This window comes from Sinocyclocheilus grahami, unplaced genomic scaffold (genome assembly GCF_001515645.1).
Source record: "Sinocyclocheilus grahami isolate Dianchi unplaced genomic scaffold, SAMN03320097.WGS_v1.1 scaffold178.1, whole genome shotgun sequence".
Classification (NCBI taxonomy): Eukaryota; Metazoa; Chordata; class Actinopteri; order Cypriniformes; family Cyprinidae; genus Sinocyclocheilus; species Sinocyclocheilus grahami.
The window spans coordinates 32,913-55,437 of record NW_015505357.1 but is presented as its reverse complement, the minus strand read 5'-3'; the positions used below and the strand labels follow the sequence as shown (position 1 = coordinate 55,437).

Below are 22,525 nucleotides of genomic sequence, written 5' to 3'. Positions count from 1 at the left end.
TCCTGCTGTAACGAGCTCAAGAATTTAAAGCGGCAGACGCACGTGCGCTTAGAATAAACAGACAATATCGTTCGCTGGTGCGGATGCTAATATCGTTATCGTTCTTGGTGTGAACGGGGCTTAAGAATGGGAATCTCATGGTCTCTTTCTCAGATCCTAAGCCATAGAACAAAGCAAACTCCCCCACAATCCTCTGCAGATTGCTCTTCCTCTGAAGGCAACTGCATGTCCTGGGACTGGTTTGTTTCACACAGTCATATCATCACAAGGAAGGAATTCTCCGACGGCTGTCCTGAGCCTGGCAAGCTTAAGAAATCCTGACTGTCAAAGATCTACAGGCTCATCCCATTTCCTGAAGAGGAAGGAATGCGGTCGGCACTCGAAGAGTTTATCACAGCAGCAAACAAACTAGAGATGCCATATGGTTACTAAGGTGTTCCGAATGATTTTTAGCAAGTTGCTCTGGCTGCTTGCTAACTGGCCAAGTCAAAAAACAAACAAAAAAAAGCCCACTGACAAGTCTGCATGACTCATTTTGGACCAAAACGGTGCTGGTTCTTGAGCCAGAACGGGCAGCTTTTCACTGACTTGAGAACCAAACGTTGACATGACAAACTTTTATGTTAACGGACTCTTACCAATAAATCAGCTACCATCTTTGCCAGTTGTTTGGGTATTAAAAGCATTTTAACATCCAAAATAATTTTAAATACAGCATCCTCATGACCTGCTTTTGATGCAATTCGAATAAAATTAATATCAATAAAATTGCATATAAAATGTATTCATTTCATTATATTTTAGATGGGTAAGGAAATGTAATACAAATATTTATGAAGGTTTATGTGACACCCGAAGACTAAAGTAATGGCTCCTGAAAATTCAGATAATATTTTAAAGGGGTCATCGGATGCAAAATTCACAAGTTGTTTGAACTGAAATGTGTGTTGGCAGTGTGTGTACACACATCCACCTTATAATGATAAAGATCCACCCAGTGCTTTTTTTAAAATCTCGATAAATCCAAACCCCTTTCTCATAAAGCCGTTCTCAGATTCTTGGCGGTGTGACATCACACTGGCAGGCCCCTCCCACGATTGTTGATTGACTACTAGCGTCTTACCTTAGACCCGCCCTGAAAGAGCCGTCATCAGTCCACCATTGTTTCGACGCCAGAGCAGGAGTAGACAAGAACGGCTCCTAAGCGATTGAGGTGTTCTGTTGTTGGATGTAATAATGAACATAGCAGTCGTCATTTACTCCTGACATCTGAGCCGCTGAAGACGCAGTGGATTACGTTTGTTTTTTAAGGGAATGCGCCCCGATCTACCTAAATGTGTTTATGTTCACGCGAATCATTCGTGATCCAGCTTCACCTACAGAAGAAGTGAGTATAAGGTTCTTTTATGAATCTTTGCATATCGCCTTTCCTAGTAATGTGCTAGTTAGCAAGTTTCACAATGGATGCGGCTAAAGTTTACAGTCTCTCAGAGAGCGGCTCGGAAGAGAGGGGCGGGGTGAGCAGAGCTCATTTGCATTTAAAGGAACATGCAACGAAACAGCTTGCTGTAAACAGAGCTGATTTGGACAGGGTAAAAAGGGTGTTGTTTTACACTACCATTGAGAAATTTCAACCAAAGTATGTTATAGACTTTCCATTAAGATCATAAAGAATCATATCAAACAGTGGAAAATGGGCATCCGATGACCCCTTTAAAATATAAAAAGTCATTTTAAAACTGTAATAATGTAAATACTATTTTTTTTACTGTGTAAAATAAATTCAGCCTTAGTAAGCATTAGACATTTCTTTCAAAAACATTACAAAATTTTTATATATATATATATATATTTAATACAGTGTACATTACAGTTCATCAAATAAATGTAACCTACATTAAAAATCTTAATTATTCCAAACTTGTGTATTATTTATTTATGTGTGTGTGTATATTTATATATAATTATATAATAATTTAAATTTTAAAATCGAAAAGGCATTTTAAGTTGTAATAATTTTTTACGGTATTACTTTTTTACTGTAGTTTTGATTAAATAAATGCAGCCTATGCAGCTATACATATATAATGCACATTACACTGATTATTTAAGATGAGTCATCTAACATTGTTTTCACGATTTTCATTGGATCAGGAGCAGTTGGATCAAGCAGCAGTGATCAAACAGCTGTCCGCACACCTTGACGTCCCGGGACCGTGTTCGTGGGGGAAATGTGGGCTAATCCATGATTAGCAGAAACGTTCAAACTGCTGACCTAATCCCTGTTGCTTTCACATTGAGCCCGTCGTCCCACAAGGCAAAGACAAGACAAATCAGTGACACTCGTAGATGAGAAGAACATCATCGGAAGACGTTTCATCGGTCTCAATGACACACTCACAGCATCTTATTTAATCATGTAAAAACAGAATGATTAAATTAACGGGACAGCCTTGAGGGCGAGCCAGAAACTAGACGTGAGGGGCGTCTAATTAGCTCTATACACAGAGCTAAAGAGGCGATGCACATTGATTCAAGATCAAAACTGTGCAATCACTGTGTGTGCTTATTATTTTAATTAGCCCAGATACTCTTATCTATATTAGAATCATGCTATAAGGTCTTAGGCAACCTATAATTGGTCAGGAAACCTGTTATGACCACACTGCTTGATGGCCGCGGTCGTGCAGCAAAGAGGCTCGCAGCCCAATTACGGGAGGGTCAACTGAGCCCATCTGGGTTTGTGGATGAGCAACCAGAGGATATGTCATCATCAGTGCAGAGAACTGGATACAACAAAATATATTGCATATATTGTTTTTATTTGAATCATAACATTGCTTTCCATTCTTAAGGAAGGCAAGGAAGATGTTGGCCCTGCTGGCACACATTCAGAACAGAAGGAGGTCAATATGAAGTAGAGCAGAAGAAATAAGAGCATGTTGCAGAAATCCTTTTCAGCTCAAAGCAACAGCAACTCTTCAGGAACAAATTCAAATCTGTACCGAACAACTGCCTCTCTGAGGACATGCTGCAAGATTTCCTTCAAATCTAAAAAAACAGTTTGATTTTTTTTATGTGCAATATGCATCAAATGACTGGTTAATGGCAGTGTTATTTTAGGTAGAAGTATAATTTTTATTAATATTTCAATTAATTATTTTTTTTTATTTTCTGTTTTTATTTTAATTTTAGTTGAAGTTTTAATTTTTTTATTGTGTGTGTGTGTGTGTCATTTTATACAGGTTTAGTTATTTTAAATGGCAACTCTAACTGAAATAAAATAAGTTACTAATTTAGGTATATGTATACACACACATATCATGGTTTTAATTTTAGTTAACTATAATAACCCTGGTTGATGGTCTAATGTAATCTAGCGAAATGTACAAAGGGTTTATAAGGTTTGTAAATAAAGCAATCCATTCCCTATCTTTGGTTAGCTTTCTTTGGCAGATATATTCTCCTGACACTAATTACTGTCTGTATTTAGTCTAAGGATATGCAACAGTTATCTAAAACACCTGTAGACAACACACTTAATCTGCTCAAAATAACTCTAAAGCAGGGTTAAAATGATCTGCGATCACAGATTAATGAGGTCATTGTCTAAAATTGGATCAAAAGTCAACAATTCAAGATGAAGCAGTTCAGCCTGTAAATCATCATGGGCACGAACAATGAAAACAAAACAAAATAATAAAGTAAAATAAAATGTTAAAAAGCTAACACTTTAACATTGATAAGAAATCCAGCACCAAATCAGAATATTAGAATGATTTCTGCAGGATCATGTGACACTGAAGACTGGAGTAATGATGCTGAAAATTCAGCCTTAAATCACAGGAATAAATTACATTAATATATATTCATATATGCCTTTTAATATAATTTAAGCGACCATTAACATAAACAAAATAATAAAAATAGTACAAGTTAGCTAGTTATAAACAAACATTTTAACTTTTGTGATAGTCTTTGAAGTATCAACATTAAATATGTACAACAACTTGGTGTAATGCATTCATGTTTGTGTAAAATATGTTTTTGGTCTTTGTAGTTTCACATCAAACTAAACTCAGCTGACCTAGTGGCTTAATTAAATCTGTACACAAGTCCAAAAGTCCTCCTGTGGTGTGACTGGGTCTTACAGTCCTCACATGATCATGAGAAGCCATATATCAACCAGCTGTTGGTCTCCAATCATGTTGACCCAATTGATCGGTCTCAGTGAAAGGAGCCAGTGTGACAGAGAGGCATCATGAACAATGAGAACATTCTGCAATGAGCTGGAGACGACACATGTGAATCATAAACTGAACTTATGCTGCGGGTCACAGCAACAGGACGAGGATGTGCCCTCTTCCCACAATATGCCCCATACATATAAACAGCAGCTCCATTCAAGACTCAGGCAATGACACTCAAAGTCACAAGGACTGAGGTTTCCACAAACTTTAAAAGGATTTTTTTTTTTTAAAAGAGAGGCAATGACATTTATAATACACACACACACACACACACACACATATATATGAATAATGAAATAAAACTAAAAAATAGGAAAGTAAAATATAAAATTGACAAATTAAAACATGAAACAAAATAAACAAATGATTATAAACACAAATGATTATATTTAACAATGTTATAAAATTCTTAATGTTTTTAAAGATGAACTGAGCATTAGATGTTAACAAATGTGATCTAAAAATAGTTAAAATAGATGTAAATATACAACAAGCATGCACAACAAAATATCCAATATACAGTAGGCTAAAATATATCCAATATTTTTTGTTATATTGGATATATTTTATATATTTTGATATAACTGATATTTCTGATATATTGTGCATCCCTAGTACTTGATATTAAAACAAATTGAACTAAAATCAAACACATATAAGCCTCTTTCAAATATATAATCTGCACAGTGTCCACTGAATGTTTTATGCCAATATTTTTTATAAGAATGATAATAAAAGCTCTTATATGATGATAGGTCTCTTACTTGCTAAATGCAGTCTTATAGAGTGGTCATGGACAAATATAGCCGCAGTGACCTCTCATAACCATTTTACGCAAGCAAAAGCCTCAAGTGCACTCAACGAAACAACAAAGTAACTTAAAAAGCATCACAGGATGGAGCTTCAAAGAAACCAGCAGTCCGTTCTCCAGCGAGTCATTACGTAAGACACTTTATTGATTGAACCATTAAGCTTAGCACCCAAACAACACCGGCTCGAATGTGCTTTGTGTTTCCCCAGACAGTAAAAGGCCTCAAACGAAACTGGAGATTGGAAGTGAAAGTTCTGGAGATGTAATGAAATTAGGAACTTCTGTCCAGGCCCTGGAATGCATTCGTCCGCTCTCAGCGGGGGTTGGAAAGGAAGGTGACACAGCAGACTTGAGTCAGGAATGATGAATAATATTTAGTCAGGTGGCTACAATCTACTCCGTATTTGTTAGACGTATAACCGAAATCTGAAAACTGCACATAAATGATGCAGATGACCTCCATTATGAACTACATATTTGATTGAGCACAAACAAAATAGACTTTTTTTAAATGCAAAACCTACTGGCGCTTTTGTGGCCTTGACCTTTCAAATGACCATTCACAGAGTGACTGGACGGGTCTGCATCCAAAGCGCAAGGTCTTTGAGGGTTGCCAGATACTGGCAGGAATAGAATTGCTCCAGATGACAGGGATGGATAATTGTACAGGGTGTGGATGCATGAATGCCATGTGAAGAGTCAGTGTGTGAAACTAGCCATGCAGAGGTAATGCGCAGCATGCAGCAACAAGTGAAGGAAGTAGATTGTATTAAATGTTTTAGAAGAGGAAAAAGAAACATAGTGGGATCTTACATAACAGCTTTTACCTCCATACTAAGGCCCTTAATACAGTGCTTGTGTCCAGGATGCTAATCAAGGCTTGAACCACCCTCAAATTTTGGGGCCAGTAAAATTAAGTTAATAATATTTCATATAATAATTTATTCAGCAAGGATGCATTAAATTGATCAAAGGTGACAGAAAAGATTTCTATTTAGATTTTTTTTTTATATATATTTAATTTAAAAAATTGTTTTACTTTCTATTCAAAGAATCCTAAAAAATGTATCAAGGTTACAAAAGAGTCAGTGTGTGAAACTAGCCATGCAGAGGTAATGCGCAGCATGCAGCAACAAGTGAAGGAAGTAGATTGTATTAAATGTTTTAGAAGAGGAAAAAGAAACATAGTGGGATCTTACATAACAGCTTTTACCTCCATACTAAGGCCCTTAATACAGTGCTTGTGTCCAGGATGCTAATCAAGGCTTGAACCACCCTCAAATTTTGGGGCCAGTAAAATTAAGTTAATAATATTTCATATAATAATTTATTCAGCAAGGATGCATTAAATTGATCAAAGGTGACAGAAAAGATTTCTATTTAGATTTTTTTTTTATATATATTTAATTTAAAAAATTGTTTTACTTTCTATTCAAAGAATCCTAAAAAATGTATCAAGGTTACAAAAACATTAACTGTTTTCATTGATAATAATCAGAAATGTTTCTTGAGTATCTAATCAGTATTAGAATGATTTCTGAAGGATCATGCGACACTGAAGACTGGAGTAATGATGCTGAAAATTCAGCTTTGCATCACAGGAGTAAATAGCATTTTAAAATGCATTACAATAGAAAACAGTGCTTTGAAATTGTAATAATATTTCTGTTTTTACTGCATTTTTTAATCAAATAAATGTAGTCTCAGTGAGCATAAGAGATGTTCAAAAATAATTTTTATCGACCACAAACTTTTGAACAGTAGTGTATTCTTTTTGTTTGAAAATGTTGGGTTTGAAAATGTTTAGGTAATGAATGACAAAATTTGATTACAAGCTTGTTTATTACATTTATTATACATTCAAATATTAATATACACTTATAAATATAACAAATTGTGCCCAGAAAATTCTTGAAAATTTTTGAATTATTGAAGAAAAAACAAACTTATAAATATTATATTTTAATTATAATTCTAAAATAGCCAACTGCCCTGAAAATCACAGTATTCTCTCACTATTTGTGTCCTAATTGCTCCTTTGGACAATGCAAGTCCCCTCGCTCACCCAAAGTATTAATGTATGTTTGTGCTCAGATACGCATGACATCTCAGTCTCAAACACTGTGGCTTCTTGAGAAGATTTAACAATCTAGTTTCTTCATAAACATTAGAAAGTTCCTGAAAATCCCTGAAGAGATTGCGGAGCCCTGACTCAGACAGACAGATGGCATCAAGGTGCTGCTTCCCAGTCTGGAAGTCTTTGATTTGGAGCAGGGATTATATATGCCGCCCTCTCAAACACACACACTCCGACACATTTACTCACACAAATGCTCACGTGGGGAGTAACTGGAGCTGGTGCTGAGGAGGGGATGTGGGTGTAAAGGAATGCTGGTTTATTTGTCTAACCTCTGGATCTCGGTGCTTACCACAGTCACAGCTAGAGTCAGTGCGTGGGACATTCAGAATTCTTTAGATCCCATGTTCCACCATGACGCTGGAGCAACGTACCTCCTTCCTCTCGGAATATATTGTCAAGCGAGCCATCGGATGGGAATGGAATTTTCTCAGCCATTTACATTTACACTGTATCAAGCCGCTCTGCTTTAAATTGTAGCATTTTACCCAGTGTGCTTCATGACAACCAACATGACCTGAGAAATATCGGCAAATGTACTTATATATACAGTATATATATATATATATATATTAGTACATTTTAAATATATAGTATATTTTTAATTAAATTTTTCTTTTCATTACAGTTTTTATTCAGCAAGGATGCACTAAATTGTAACCAATAACTTATATTTTAAATAAACGCTGTTCTTCTGAACCTTATATTCATTAAAGAATCTTGAGATAAAATTGTCACAGTTTCCACAAAAATATTAAGCAGCGCAACTGTTGATAATAACAAGAAATATTTCTTCAGTATCAAATCATAATATTAAAATGATTTCTGAAGGATCATGTGACACTTAAGGCTGGAGTAATAATGCTGAAAATTCTGCTTTACATCACAGGAATAAATTACATTTTAAAATGTATTAAAACAGAAAATAGATACTTTAAATTGCAAAAAAAAAAAATTTTTTTACAAAATAAATGCAGCCTTGGTGAGCAAAAATACTTAGAAATTTTTATTTCACATTTAGAGCCAAGACAAAGAGGCATTATTTTGAGCATTAACTCAAAGAAACAAAAGGAAACAAGCATGAAGAAATGCTGTGCATGATTCAACCTTAAGTGCCCATATAACCACAGCCAAAAAACTACTCTGAGGCATAGAGAGGAACATCAGGACATTAGTGCATGGGATATGAGCCACGCTGAGTGAATCATGGAAAATCAATGACTGCTGGGCATTGAATAGCTGGCCAAACATCCCTCTCACACTCAGTCAGCTGACATGGTGGAAACTACAATCAACATCACATCAATACAAGGTCTTTCGGTGAACAGATTTGGTGCTATACAAGTGTAAATCCTGACCATTAAGCCAGTAAGTGTTAAGCACCACCAGAGTACTAATGTAACATCTGATCGGCAGTTCTCACAGGTAATTAGGGACAAATCAATGACTCAAGCAACAAATTGCAGACTAATTACTCATTTAGTAGAGGTTTTATCCCAAGTTACTAAAAATCTGTCATAATCTACTCACCCTCAGTTTGATCAAGTATTATGTAGACAAGATTTGCGCACAATAGCAGTGAATGAATCACTTAATTTCACTCACACTTTAGCATACTTAACAAGTGTACGAGTCAAATTGACTATTTTGTTGGTGCTTTTTTCAATTTTGCAGCTTCAACACCGCGGCACCATTCACTTTCATTGCATGGAAAAGAGCAGCCTAGACAGTCTGTGCGCTATCTTATTGTGTGTTTACAGGGGGACAAAACCACATCGTACCTCTTTTAGCACCAAAATAGTACATTATGTCATAATTTTGATAAAGAGCACAATGGTGATCAATGGAGAATCACTCCTGAGATTCAAACCTGCGACATTTTAGTTCTCAGACCAGATTTGAGCTTTACGAACAGCTTTTCAAAACGCACGGGTAAATAATAATAATAATAATAATAACAATAATAAATCAGTAACAATTCTGTTCAAATTACATACATTTTTCAGCTTCACTAGGACTGGCAAATAATGAATTTGCATGGCACCGACGAAATGAACGAAAATTAAAAATTCCATTCACTAAAATTAAATGGAGTAAACAACAGAATAGCAGACTTGCAACTGGAAATATATAAAAGCTATGCAAAATCTCATTCGCAACATGGCATTATTTAATTACAGCGCCTAATATCACCCAACTAACTAAATCAATGTAAACCTCTCATCACAAACGTATCGTGGAAAACAGATATTTCAGCTTACCGAAAGCGGGGTGAATCTTTGATACAGTCTTCAAAATCCACCGTCATCCTGGACGATTTATTTCCAACGCTTAAAACTGAAATTGCATCGCCGTCAGTAAACAAGAGTGTAAATGTAAGAGACCACGCGTACTACAGCCTCTTCTGTCCACAGGTCAGGCAGAGAGTGACTCCACGGAGCTCAAGACTCGCTCCTAATGCTACAGTAAGGGACTGTCAGCAGTTTCCCTTCTCTGACTAAAACGTGTAAAAGCGTGAACGGCTACCGTCAGACTTTAGACCGTGAGTGTTGTCTTTTAAATATGGAGACAGATCAGCCTCAAAAATAACACATTTGCAAAACAAAATTCATAAATGCACAGCACGATTTACATTTACAAAATCCGATTCGTAAATTCAAAACACAATTCATAAATACACAAGTAAAAACATAAATATTTCAATAAAATGTATGCTGGGATTTCATAAATGTAATGGAGAATAAAGCAACAGTAACTAGTACTGCAACTAATTACTAATTACTTTTGAAATAAAGTAATCAGAACAGTAACATGATTACTTTTAAAAGGAGTAATCAGTAATTTAATTACATTTTCAGAGTAACTTGCCCAACACTGATCATTAAAATGTCTTTATATCAAGGACCCGATCACGGAACACTGCACAGTACAAGCGTCTGTTCAGTAAAAAGTGTTTTGATTGGTGGATTAAAAGCTCACCGCGATTGGCTGAACGGAACATCCTCCAAAAAAAGATATTTATGAATCTTAACCTGCTAGGAAGGTCTCAAAAATACCACATACAAATTCAAAGCAGTCCACGCAAATGTGACGATTTGCAAATGCAGATTCAACGATCCATAAATACATGTAACATCATTCATAAATGTGTGATGGAAATTAATTCAAGACCTTGATATATACATATTTGTGTAAACATTTTAAACGTATTTAGGTAAGATGCATTTGTGTGAGCATTTGGGGAAATATTTATGCTTTTACTTGTGTATTTATGAATTGTGCTTTGAATTTACGAATCGGATTTTGTAAATGTAAATCGTGCTGTGCATTTATGAATTTTGTTTTGCAAATGTGTTATTTTTGAGGCTGATCTGTCTCCATATTTTTATGCTCAGTCATTTTTGATTATCAAATCAAATTCAAATAAACAAATAAATACAATAAAATAAAAATAAATGAAATGAACGAAATGAAACAAAACAAAACGAAACGAAATAAAAGAAAATAGTGCTGGGCGGTATGACCACAAATATACATGACGGTATTTTTTTTTCATGCATGACAGGGTGTTACCCATATTTTCTACTGATTGAGAGAGGAAATACTGCAGTATATTGACTTAGAATGCCCTATTTTACTGTCATGATGAGTGAATATTGTCAAAAATACCACACTAAATAGTGACTAAATATGACCCCTTTTAATACGTTAAATAAAATGACAAAATGATCAAATAAAATAAAAAATGAAATAAAAATGAGATATAAAATAAAAAATTAAATAATGAAATGAAAGCTAAATAAATTAAATGACAAAAATATAAAATAAAATACAAATAAAATAAAAAACGAGATAAAAATTTAATAAAAAAATTAAATAATGAAATGAACTAAAATGAACTAAAATAAAAAAAATGAAAAGAAATATAAAATAAAAAATAAATTTGTTGACATTTTCTCATAAGGACTTTTAAACAGACTAAACTCAAACTACTACAGTATATTTTAGTGTTCATGCAGTGTTAATTTCATGCAACCTCTGATCTGTGGTCTTTTTTTTTAGTTCAAGAAATTTTTGATTTATCCCATATGAATAGTGTAACATTTCAACATTTATTATTAAATTGAGAATACATAATTTATCACTTTTTTTTTTTGCAGTTTGCATTGCGTATATTTAGAATGTGTTTTTAATACAAATCTGATCAAAGTCTAATGAAAACTCAAACAAGATGTCAAAGATCAACACTGCTTCTGGTTAATAACACTAAGAAAATCCTATAATTGTATATGAGCATGTGTGTGTTTGTGACAGAAATAAATGAAAGCGACAGAAAAAAATACATTTATAATACACAAATATAAGGAAAGTATTTGTGTGATTAGATTTTTGAGATGATCCCTAAGTCTATTCAGATTCAACACACCCCCTTGTCAATCTTATATTTGCATGAAATAAAGGCTAGTCATTTGTAAAAGGTCATTTGCTATTTTACATGTTATGTATTGATTTTATTTTCATAGATTATATGTTATTCATGTATTTAAAGTCTGTAAATGTAAAAATGTATCTGACAATAGGCACTTGTGCGGAATTAGATGTAGACTGTAAGAATAAACCTTGAACTGCATTGAGGAATGTTTTCATGTTATGCTTTTAAAGTTTGAACATTTATCTATACACATACAGTAAGTCATTCTTTCATCCTACAAGAATGTTTAGACTATGAATTCTCCTCTTTCAGGAAATCTTACTGCAGCATGGAAGACATCTATCAACATATGTTTTAACTTTGCTGACACCTTCTCTCTTTCCTGTCTTGTTTAAAATGTTTCTAGTTCATATTCAGCTCTGGAAAGCAGCACCAATTCATATAAAATTCCTGGACAACAGCTGGGAATATTAGCGTCTTGCTGACCACCGGCACATAAACTGAGAATATGATGATCAGCTGACCTTGAAAAACCTGCAATGCTCATTGCCATCTTTAGCACAAACCACAGGTTTAATGTAACAGAACTGAGTTGCCAGATTGTTGTAGATTGCTAGATCAGTCACAAATACATTTGTAGAGGGCTTATAATATTCCCCAAGAGTGAATATAAAGCGAATAAGAGTCTCAATGGAAAAATAAACATTAGCCAGCCATATTTTATCACTAGACAAGCTGGTATAAATAAAGGCGAGGCAATTATATTGGTTTTATTGATCGAAAAAAGCACAGGATTTTAGGACCGGATGAGCGTCATTAATATTACATCAGATTTACATTTAGGCATTTGACAGATGCTTTTATCCAGAGCAAATCTAAATGCATAAATTGCATTTAAAATATAAATTTGATCAGTTTATGCATTACCTGGGAATTGAACCCATGACCTTGAATGCTGATTGTTCAGGTGCGTTTACACTTGTAATTTGTTTTTTATTTGTTTTTCCCAGCAATCACAGAATGTTCCCCTAATGTTCCCCTTTGCTTATATTTTGGGAACCAAATAAGAACGTCCTGGGAATGTTAGAGGAACATTCTCCAAACTTACAGGGAACCTCTGTTTATGTAAAGAAAACTTTCCTGGCTAACTAAACTAGAACGTTAGAACGTCCGTTCAGTAACATTCTGGGAACCAGAAACTTTAGCTGGGATTGTGGTCCGGACCAAAAAATAAAACGATACATTGGTTCGCTTAGCATTCACACTGTCATCGTTAACACCGAACCTAAAGATATACAAAAGGCATAAGGATATGGTCACAACCTGATCGGACAACTTTTATGACATGTATTTTACAAACTTACAGAACATCCAAAACAATGCTGTGTTCTGGGCTAAATGCGCTTTTTGCATGCGTCTACATATTTTTACCAGCTTATAACTACTAAAAAGCTTATTCAAATGAACCGCACTGACAGAGCAATTGCGCAAGAGTCACACCGAACCAAACCTGCCAAGTGTGAACACGCCCTTAATCTATTATGAAAACAGATTCAGTGTGTTACTGTCAGAAGGTCTGAGTTCTCTACAGAATCAAAGCCCATCCGATTTCTGCCCAGAATAAACCAACACAACTACAGTTCCTGTACTGATTGAAATCTGGAAGTGTTTGTAGATCTCACAGAGAAACCTGAGAGGGATTTGCATTCTGGCAGGCTGTGATAAGTGCCACAGCAAAGATGCAAACATCTGTGGAGGATTTTGTGCAAAACAATGCTGCTTATCAAGTTACAGTAGACAGAACTGAGTTGACTAATTCAAAATCGTAACTCACAACAAAACATGACATGTTTATTATGATATTATGTCCTTATGAGGCCATATATATTGAATGCATTTCATTTTTTATGTTTTTGAAAGAATACAATGCTCAAATTCTCAAATGCTCATTAAGCATATGGATTTGCATTCTGGCAGGCTGTGATAAGTGCCATAGCAAAGATGCAAACATCTGTGGAGGATTTTGTGCAAAACAATGCTGCTTATCAAGTTACAGTAGACAGAACTGAGTTGACTAATTCAAAATCGTAACTCACAACAAAACATGACATGTTTATTATGATATTATGTCCTTATGAGGCCATATATATTGAATGCATTTCATTTTTTATGTTTTTGAAAGAATACAATGCTCAAATGCTCATTAAGCATATATATACACACACACACACACCTTACTAATTTAATAAATGCATATACTGAAGATACTAAAATACTAAATCTGAAATCATCACAATTGAGCTCCATAATTAATTAGCATATTTGGCATGGGCTCTTCATAATTATCTTTATTGTTCTTTGTAATCCACAAGGTCATTCATGAGTAGATGGCCAGCATTTAGATAAATGAACATGTCAATTGTTCTAATGGCATTTTTATGGCAAGAACCAAATTAGAGCATTTCAACAGCCCGCATTTCCTTTTTGAAGCCAAAAATAGAGGGCATTATTAATTCACAGGAAATGGGGCAGCCTGGGGGAGGGACAGGCACGCGGATTTTACTCCAGGCCTTTATAGAATGCTATTGTTCGGTCTTGTCCCACGCAGGGAAAGCCTGCAGATGTCATTCCCTTTTTTTCCACACATGAGATGTCACAATAGTCCTGGATTGTCTGTGACAGTTTGTTTGGGGTGGGCTAGGAAGTTAAGTCACATTGTTATTGCTCATACTGAGATTTAGAAGAAATGCCTTGCTCAAAGTCTTAATCATCAGAGCATAATTCATCACTAAGCATTTGTGCTTTTGTGCTACGCAGAGTGATGCACAGGCAAACACCACACTGAAACACGTCTCTTTTATTTAAGCAAACAAATAAATAAACAAATAAACAAAATTTATTTATGAATTTAATTAAATTTTTTAAAATTTTAATAAAAAAAATTTGTGCACACTTAAAATGCATGAATGTCCAGATAAAATATCTAAACATCCTTAAAATAAGTTAAAATTAACCTTAAAAGCAAAACGGCATAAAGTACCTTTATTAAGTTTTTTAACATTGTGTTTTCTTGTTCTAAGCGTAAATCTAAATCTTTTTGAGGTACATGCATGTATACATACATAAATAAATCTGTTAACAGGTACATTTGATTGCATAGTCAAATCCATAAGCAATCATCCAGAGATTCACTCAATGCAACAATAAATAAGATTAGATCATTTACTAATTCTGATTAAAATGTATAGTCCTATATTTTCAAAAACCTTTCCCATTATTAAAGCTTATATAACATCCCAGATAGGGCAATTGTATTGTCTTTTAAAATTACATTTTTGGACCTTTTACCTATATTTTGACAGGATAGTTTGAGAAGAGATGGGAACAGGGGCGTGTCTAGAGCTTTTTAAATGGGGGGGCCAGTCTGTGGCACTGGCACTCACTAAACAAAGAGTGACAGCTTTTTAGTGGTTATGAGCACTCTTTGCAAGCTTTCTAGTCTATAATCCATTTAAAATGTAGAACTTTGTTTTTCGGCCACACACACGTTGAAAGTTTCGGGAATGACGTCTGCATATTTATGCGGGATTCGCTCTCGAAGTAGCAGTGATTGACAGTGATAACCATAGCAATAGACGGGACAAAATATGTGAAAATGTGCATAAAGACTAGAGCACCCTCACTAATTTCATAAGCACCCTCAGTGATTATTTCTGGAATCTGGTTGATAGCTTTTATTGCAAAACTATATACAAAAACAGCAAAATACAAATGCACTAAATAAAATAATTGAATAAATGCATATTTACAATTTAAGCACTTAACTAAAATAAGTAGGCTATTAATAAAATAACTAGAGAATGCAGACTATAATCAGCTTGCTTCCATTTAGTGAGATAAGCCGACTCCTCACCTGAATTAGAAAAAAAGCTCTTCTGGTGATGCGACGTTTGAGCATGTACACGCAATATTTGAGCGAGAGCAGAGCCAGATGCAGTTAGAAATTTACTAAAAACAAGCCTATCGCAAGACATCTGGTGGGGGGGCACCTGAGGTGGCCAGCCAAATTTCAGGGGGGGCCGGTGCCACCACATAGACACGCCCCTGGATGGGAAGCGACAGTAGAGGAGAGAGGGGAACAGAATCATGAAGCACCTCAGGCCGGGACTTGAACTTGGGTCGCCCGAAACGCTGCTTCTCCAACATGGTGTTGTCGATTGAGTGACTCAGGCCGACTTCAGTCAAAACCTTCCTGTGACTAAACAGCAAATAGTTTCTCTATTTCAGCATGACTGAAATGCTGATTTCGGGCCCCGGGACACCAGTAGTAATGGAATCAGCCGCTGTGAGATCATGAGGACACCAGAATGTCTGTATCTGGTCTCAGCCTCCAGCTGCGTCTCACTTGCGAAACCTCCTCTGCTCTATTACAGGTGTTAAAATTAGAGCGTTTTCAAATCCAGTGAGACTTCCCATTCTCCTGTCTCTCTTCCCTAGAGCTTTCTCCCCGACTTTTACAGATCAAAGCTGGATTTTTTCCCCCTTTTTTGGTGGCTGTTGAGTCAGCAGTCTAAATTAGAAATGAAGAACGGCAGAGAAGAGAGAGAGAGAGAGAGAGAGAGAGAGAGAGAGAGAGAGAGAGAGATTTACAAGAAGTATTCCATCCTTTCTATTGAAGTTGTTCCATTATATTTGCTGGCATTCCATAAAGAATTCTATAAAGAACTAGATCTTAATATCTCATTAATGGAGCAGATCATTCAGAATAAACCGTTCAGAATAAAGGAAATTCTAATTGCTCATGTTAGACAGACAGATAGATAGATAGATAGATAGATTAGATTTTTGAGATGATCCCTAAGTCTATTCAGATTCAACACACCCCCTTGTCAATCTTATATTTGCATGAAATAAAGGCTAGTCATTTGTAAAAGGTCATTTGCTATTTTACATGTTATGTATTGATTTTATTTTCATAGATTATATGTTATTCATGTATTTAAAGTCTGTAAATGTAAAAATGTATCTGACAATAGGCACTTGTGCGGAATTAGATGTAGACTGTAAGAATAAACCTTGAACTGCATTGAGGAATGTTTTCATGTTATGCTTTTAAAGTTTGAACATTTATCTATACACATACAGTAAGTCATTCTTTCATCCTACAAGAATGTTTAGACTATGAATTCTCCTCTTTCAGGAAATCTTACTGCAGCATGGAAGACATCTATCAACATATGTTTTAACTTTGCTGACACCTTCTCTCTTTCCTGTCTTGTTTAAAATGTTTCTAGTTCATATTCAGCTCTGGAAAGCAGCACCAATTCATATAAAATTCCTGGACAACAGCTGGGAATATTAGCGTCTTGCTGACCACCGGCACATAAACTGAGAATATGATGATCAGCTGACCTTGAAAAACCTGCAATGCTCATTGCCATCTTTAGCACAAACCACAGGTTTAATGTAACAGAACTGAGTTGCCAGATTGTTGTAGATTGCTAGATCAGTCACAAATACATTTGTAGAGGGCTTATAATATTCCCCAAGAGTGAATATAAAGCGAATAAGAGTCTCAATGGAAAAATAAACATTAGCCAGCCATATTTTATCACTAGACAAGCTGGTATAAATAAAGGCGAGGCAATTATATTGGTTTTATTGATCGAAAAAAGCACAGGATTTTAGGACCGGATGAGCGTCATTAATATTACATCAGATTTACATTTAGGCATTTGACAGATGCTTTTATCCAGAGCAAATCTAAATGCATAAATTGCATTTAAAATATAAATTTGATCAGTTTATGCATTACCTGGGAATTGAACCCATGACCTTGAATGCTGATTGTTCAGGTGCGTTTACACTTGTAATTTGTTTTTTATTTGTTTTTCCCAGCAATCACAGAATGTTCCCCTAATGTTCCCCTTTGCTTATATTTTGGGAACCAAATAAGAACGTCCTGGGAATGTTAGAGGAACATTCTCCAAACTTACAGGGAACCTCTGTTTATGTAAAGAAAACTTTCCTGGCTAACTAAACTAGAACGTTAGAACGTCCGTTCAGTAACATTCTGGGAACCAGAAACTTTAGCTGGGATTGTGGTCCGGACCAAAAAATAAAACGATACATTGGTTCGCTTAGCATTCACACTGTCATCGTTAACACCGAACCTAAAGATATACAAAAGGCATAAGGATATGGTCACAACCTGATCGGACAACTTTTATGACATGTATTTTACAAACTTACAGAACATCCAAAACAATGCTGTGTTCTGGGCTAAATGCGCTTTTTGCATGCGTCTACATATTTTTACCAGCTTATAACTACTAAAAAGCTTATTCAAATGAACCGCACTGACAGAGCAATTGCGCAAGAGTCACACCGAACCAAACCTGCCAAGTGTGAACACGCCCTTAATCTATTATGAAAACAGATTCAGTGTGTTACTGTCAGAAGGTCTGAGTTCTCTACAGAATCAAAGCCCATCCGATTTCTGCCCAGAATAAACCAACACAACTACAGTTCCTGTACTGATTGAAATCTGGAAGTGTTTGTAGATCTCACAGAGAAACCTGAGAGGGATTTGCATTCTGGCAGGCTGTGATAAGTGCCACAGCAAAGATGCAAACATCTGTGGAGGATTTTGTGCAAAACAATGCTGCTTATCAAGTTACAGTAGACAGAACTGAGTTGACTAATTCAAAATCGTAACTCACAACAAAACATGACATGTTTATTATGATATTATGTCCTTATGAGGCCATATATATTGAATGCATTTCATTTTTTATGTTTTTGAAAGAATACAATGCTCAAATTCTCAAATGCTCATTAAGCATATATATATATACACACACACACACACACACACACCTTACTAATTTAATAAATGCATATACTGAAGATACTAAAATACTAAATCTGAAATCATCACAATTGAGCTCCTTAATTAATTAGCATATTTGGCATGGGCTCTTCATAATTATCTTTATTGTTCTTTGTAATCCACAAGGTCATTCATGAGTAGATGGCCAGCATTTAGATAAATGAACATGTCAATTGTTCTAATGGCATTTTTATGGCAAGAACCAAATTAGAGCATTTCAACAGCCCGCATTTCCTTTTTGAAGCCAAAAATAGAGGGCATTATTAATTCACAGGAAATGGGGCAGCCTGGGGGAGGGACAGGCACGCGGATTTTACTCCAGGCCTTTATAGAATGCTATTGTTCGGTCTTGTCCCACGCAGGGAAAGCCTGCAGATGTCATTCCCTTTTTTTCCACACATGAGATGTCACAATAGTCCTGGATTGTCTGTGACAGTTTGTTTGGGGTGGGCTAGGAAGTTAAGTCACATTGTTATTGCTCATACTGAGATTTAGAAGAAATGCCTTGCTCAAAGTCTTAATCATCAGAGCATAATTCATCACTAAGCATTTGTGCTACAGAATGTTGCAGAGTGATGCACAGGCAAACACCACACTGAAACACGTCTCTTTTATTTAAGCAAACAAATAAATAAACAAATATTTATTATTTATTTATGAATTTAATTAAATTTTTTAAAATTTTAATAAAAAAAATTTGTGCACACTTAAAATGCATGAATGTCCAGATAAAATATCTAAACATCCTTAAAATAAGTTAAAATTAACCTTAAAAGCAAAACGGCATAAAGTACCTTTATTAAGTTTTTTAACATTGTGTTTTCTTGTTCTAAGCGTAAATCTAAATCTTTTTGAGGTACATGCATGTATACATACATAAATAAATCTGTTAACAGGTAAATTTGATTGCATAGTCAAATCCATAAGCAATCATCCAGAGATTCACTCAATGCAACAATAAATAAGATTAGATCATTTACTAATTCTGATTAAAATGTATAGTCCTATATTTTCAAAAACCTTTCCCATTATTAAAGCTTATATAACATCCCAGATAGGGCAATTGTATTGTCTTTTAAAATTACATTTTTGGACCTTTTACCTATATTTTGACAGGATAGTTTGAGAAGAGATGGGAACAGGGGCGTGTCTAGAGCTTTTTAAATGGGGGGGCCAGTCTGTGGCACTGGCACTCACTAAACAAAGAGTGACAGCTTTTTAGTGGTTATGAGCACTCTTTGCAAGCTTTCTAGTCTATAATCCATTTAAAATGTAGAACTTTGTTTTTCGGCCACACACACGTTGAAAGTTTCGGGAATGACGTCTGCATATTTATGCGGGATTCGCTCTCGAAGTAGCAGTGATTGACAGTGATAACCATAGCAATAGACGGGACAAAATATGTGAAAATGTGCATAAAGACTAGAGCACCCTCACTAATTTCATAAGCACCCTCAGTGATTATTTCTGGAATCTGGTTGATAGCTTTTATTGCAAAACTATATACAAAAACAGCAAAATACAAATGCACTAAATAAAATAATTGAATAAATGCATATTTACAATTTAAGCACTTAACTAAAATAAGTAGGCTATTAATAAAATAACTAGAGAATGCAGACTATAATCAGCTTGCTTCCATTTAGTGAGATAAGCCGACTCCTCACCAGAATTAGAAAAAAAGCTCTTCTGGTGATGCGACGTTTGAGCGTGTACACGCAATATTTGAGCGAGAGCAGAGCCAGATGCAGTTAGAAATTTACTAAAAACAAGCCTATCGCAAGACATCTGGTGGGGGGGCACCTGAGGTGGCCAGCCAAATTTCAGGGGGGGCCGGTGCCACCACATAGACATGCCCCTGGATGGGAAGCGACAGTAGAGGAGAGAGGGGAACAGAATCATGAAGCACCTCAGGCCGGGACTTGAACTTGGGTCGCCCGAAACGCTGCTTCTCCAACATGGTGTTGTCGATTGAGTGACTCAGGCCGACTTCAGTCAAAACCTTCCTGTGACTAAACAGCAAATAGTTTCTCTATTTCAGCATGACTGAAATGCTGATTTCGGGCCCCGGGACACCAGTAGTGATGGAATCAGCCGCTGTGAGATCATGAGGACACCAGAATGTCTGTATCTGGTCTCAGCCTCCAGCTGCGTCTCACTTGCGAAACCTCCTCTGCTCTATTACAGGTGTTAAAATTAGAGCGTTTTCAAATCCAGTGAGACTTCCCATTCTCCTGTCTCTCTTCCCTAGAGCTTTCTCCCCGACTTTTACAGATCAAAGCTGGATTTTTTCCCCCTTTTTTGGTGGCTGTTGAGTCAGCAGTCTAAATTAGAAATGAAGAACGGCAGAGAAGAGAGAGAGAGAGAGAGAGAGAGAGAGAGAGAGAGAGAGAGAGATATTTACAAGAAATATTCCATCCTTCAAAAACAGCAAAATACAAATGCACTAAATAAAATAATTGAATAAATGCATATTTACAATTTAAGCACTTAACTAAAATAAGTAGGCTATTAATAAAATAACTAGAGAATGCAGACTATAATCAGCTTGCTTCCATTTAGTGAGATAAGCCGACTCCTCACCTGAATTAGAAAAAAAGCTCTTCTGGTGATGCGACGTTTGAGCATGTACACGCAATATTTGAGCGAGAGCAGAGCCAGATGCAGTTAGAAATTTACTAAAAACAAGCCTATCGCAAGACATCTGGTGGGGGGGCACCTGAGGTGGCCAGCCAAATTTCAGGGGGGGCCGGTGCCACCACATAGACACGCCCCTGGATGGGAAGCGACAGTAGAGGAGAGAGGGGAACGGTATCATGAAGCACCTCAGGCTGGGACTTGAACTTGGGTCGCCCGAAACGCTGCTTCTCCAACATGGTGTTGTCAGTTGAGTGACTCAGGCCGACTTCAGTCAAAACCTTCCTGTGACTAAACAGCAAATAGTTTCTCTATTTCAGCATGACTGAAATGCTGATTTCGGGCCCCGGGACACCAGTAGTAATGGAATCAGCCGCTGTGAGATCATGAGGACACCAGAACACATGTGTCTGTATCTGGTCTCAGCCTCCAGCTGCGTCTCACTTGCGAAACCTCCTCTGCTCTATTACAGGTGTTAAAATTAGAGCGTTTTCAAATCCAGTGAGACTTCCCATTCTCCTGTCTCTCTTCCCTAGAGCTTTCTCCCCGACTTTTACAGATCAAAGCTGGATTTTTTCCCCCTTTTTTGGTGGCTGTTGAGTCAGCAGTCTAAATTAGAAATGAAGAACGGCAGAGAAGAGAGAGAGAGAGAGAGAGAGAGAGAGAGAGAGAGAGAGAGAGATTTACAAGAAGTATTCCATCCTTTCTATTGAAGTTGTTCCATTATATTTGCTGGCATTCCATAAAGAATTCTATAAAGAACTAGATCTTAATATCTCATTAATGGAGCAGATCATTCAGAATAAACCGTTCAGAATAAAGGAAATTCTAATTGCTCATGTTAGACAGACAGATAGATAGATAGATAGATAGATAGATAGATAGATAGATAGATAGATAGATAGATAGATAGATAGATAGATAGATAGATAGATAGATAGATAGATAGATGAGACAGATGGATGGATGGATGAGACGGACGGATGGATGGATGAGGCGGATGGACGGACAGATAGACAGACAGATAGATAGATAGATAGATAGATAGATAGATAGATAGATAGATAGATAGATAGATACGTACATATATAGACAATACAACAGATGGATGGATGGAACAGACAGACAGACAAATAGATAGATAGATAGATAGATAGATAGATAGATAGATAGATAGATAGATAGATAGATAGATAGATAGATAGATAGATAGATAGATAGATAGAAATAAAGAGAGAAATATACAGTCGATAGATAGATAGACAGACACAATACAACGAATGGATGGATGGATGGACGGACAGACAAATAGAAATGAGTCAATATACAGTAGGCCAAAGCAGAACAATAGAGCACATGAGCAGCT

At 35.9% G+C, this 22,525-nt stretch overlaps 1 protein-coding gene across 1 annotated transcript in view; it reads right to left on the bottom strand.

Moving 5' to 3' along the window:
- Positions 1–9,620, bottom strand: part of acap3a (ArfGAP with coiled-coil, ankyrin repeat and PH domains 3a) — a 78,376-nt gene extending 68,756 nt beyond the window's left edge. Inside the window, exon 1 of the mRNA XM_016283950.1 lies at positions 9,460–9,620. Within this exon, the coding sequence (XP_016139436.1) occupies positions 9,460–9,506 (47 nt within the window). The 5' untranslated portion in view covers positions 9,507–9,620. The remainder of the gene's footprint in view (positions 1–9,459) is intronic.
- Positions 9,621–22,525: the final 12,905 nt, after the last annotated feature.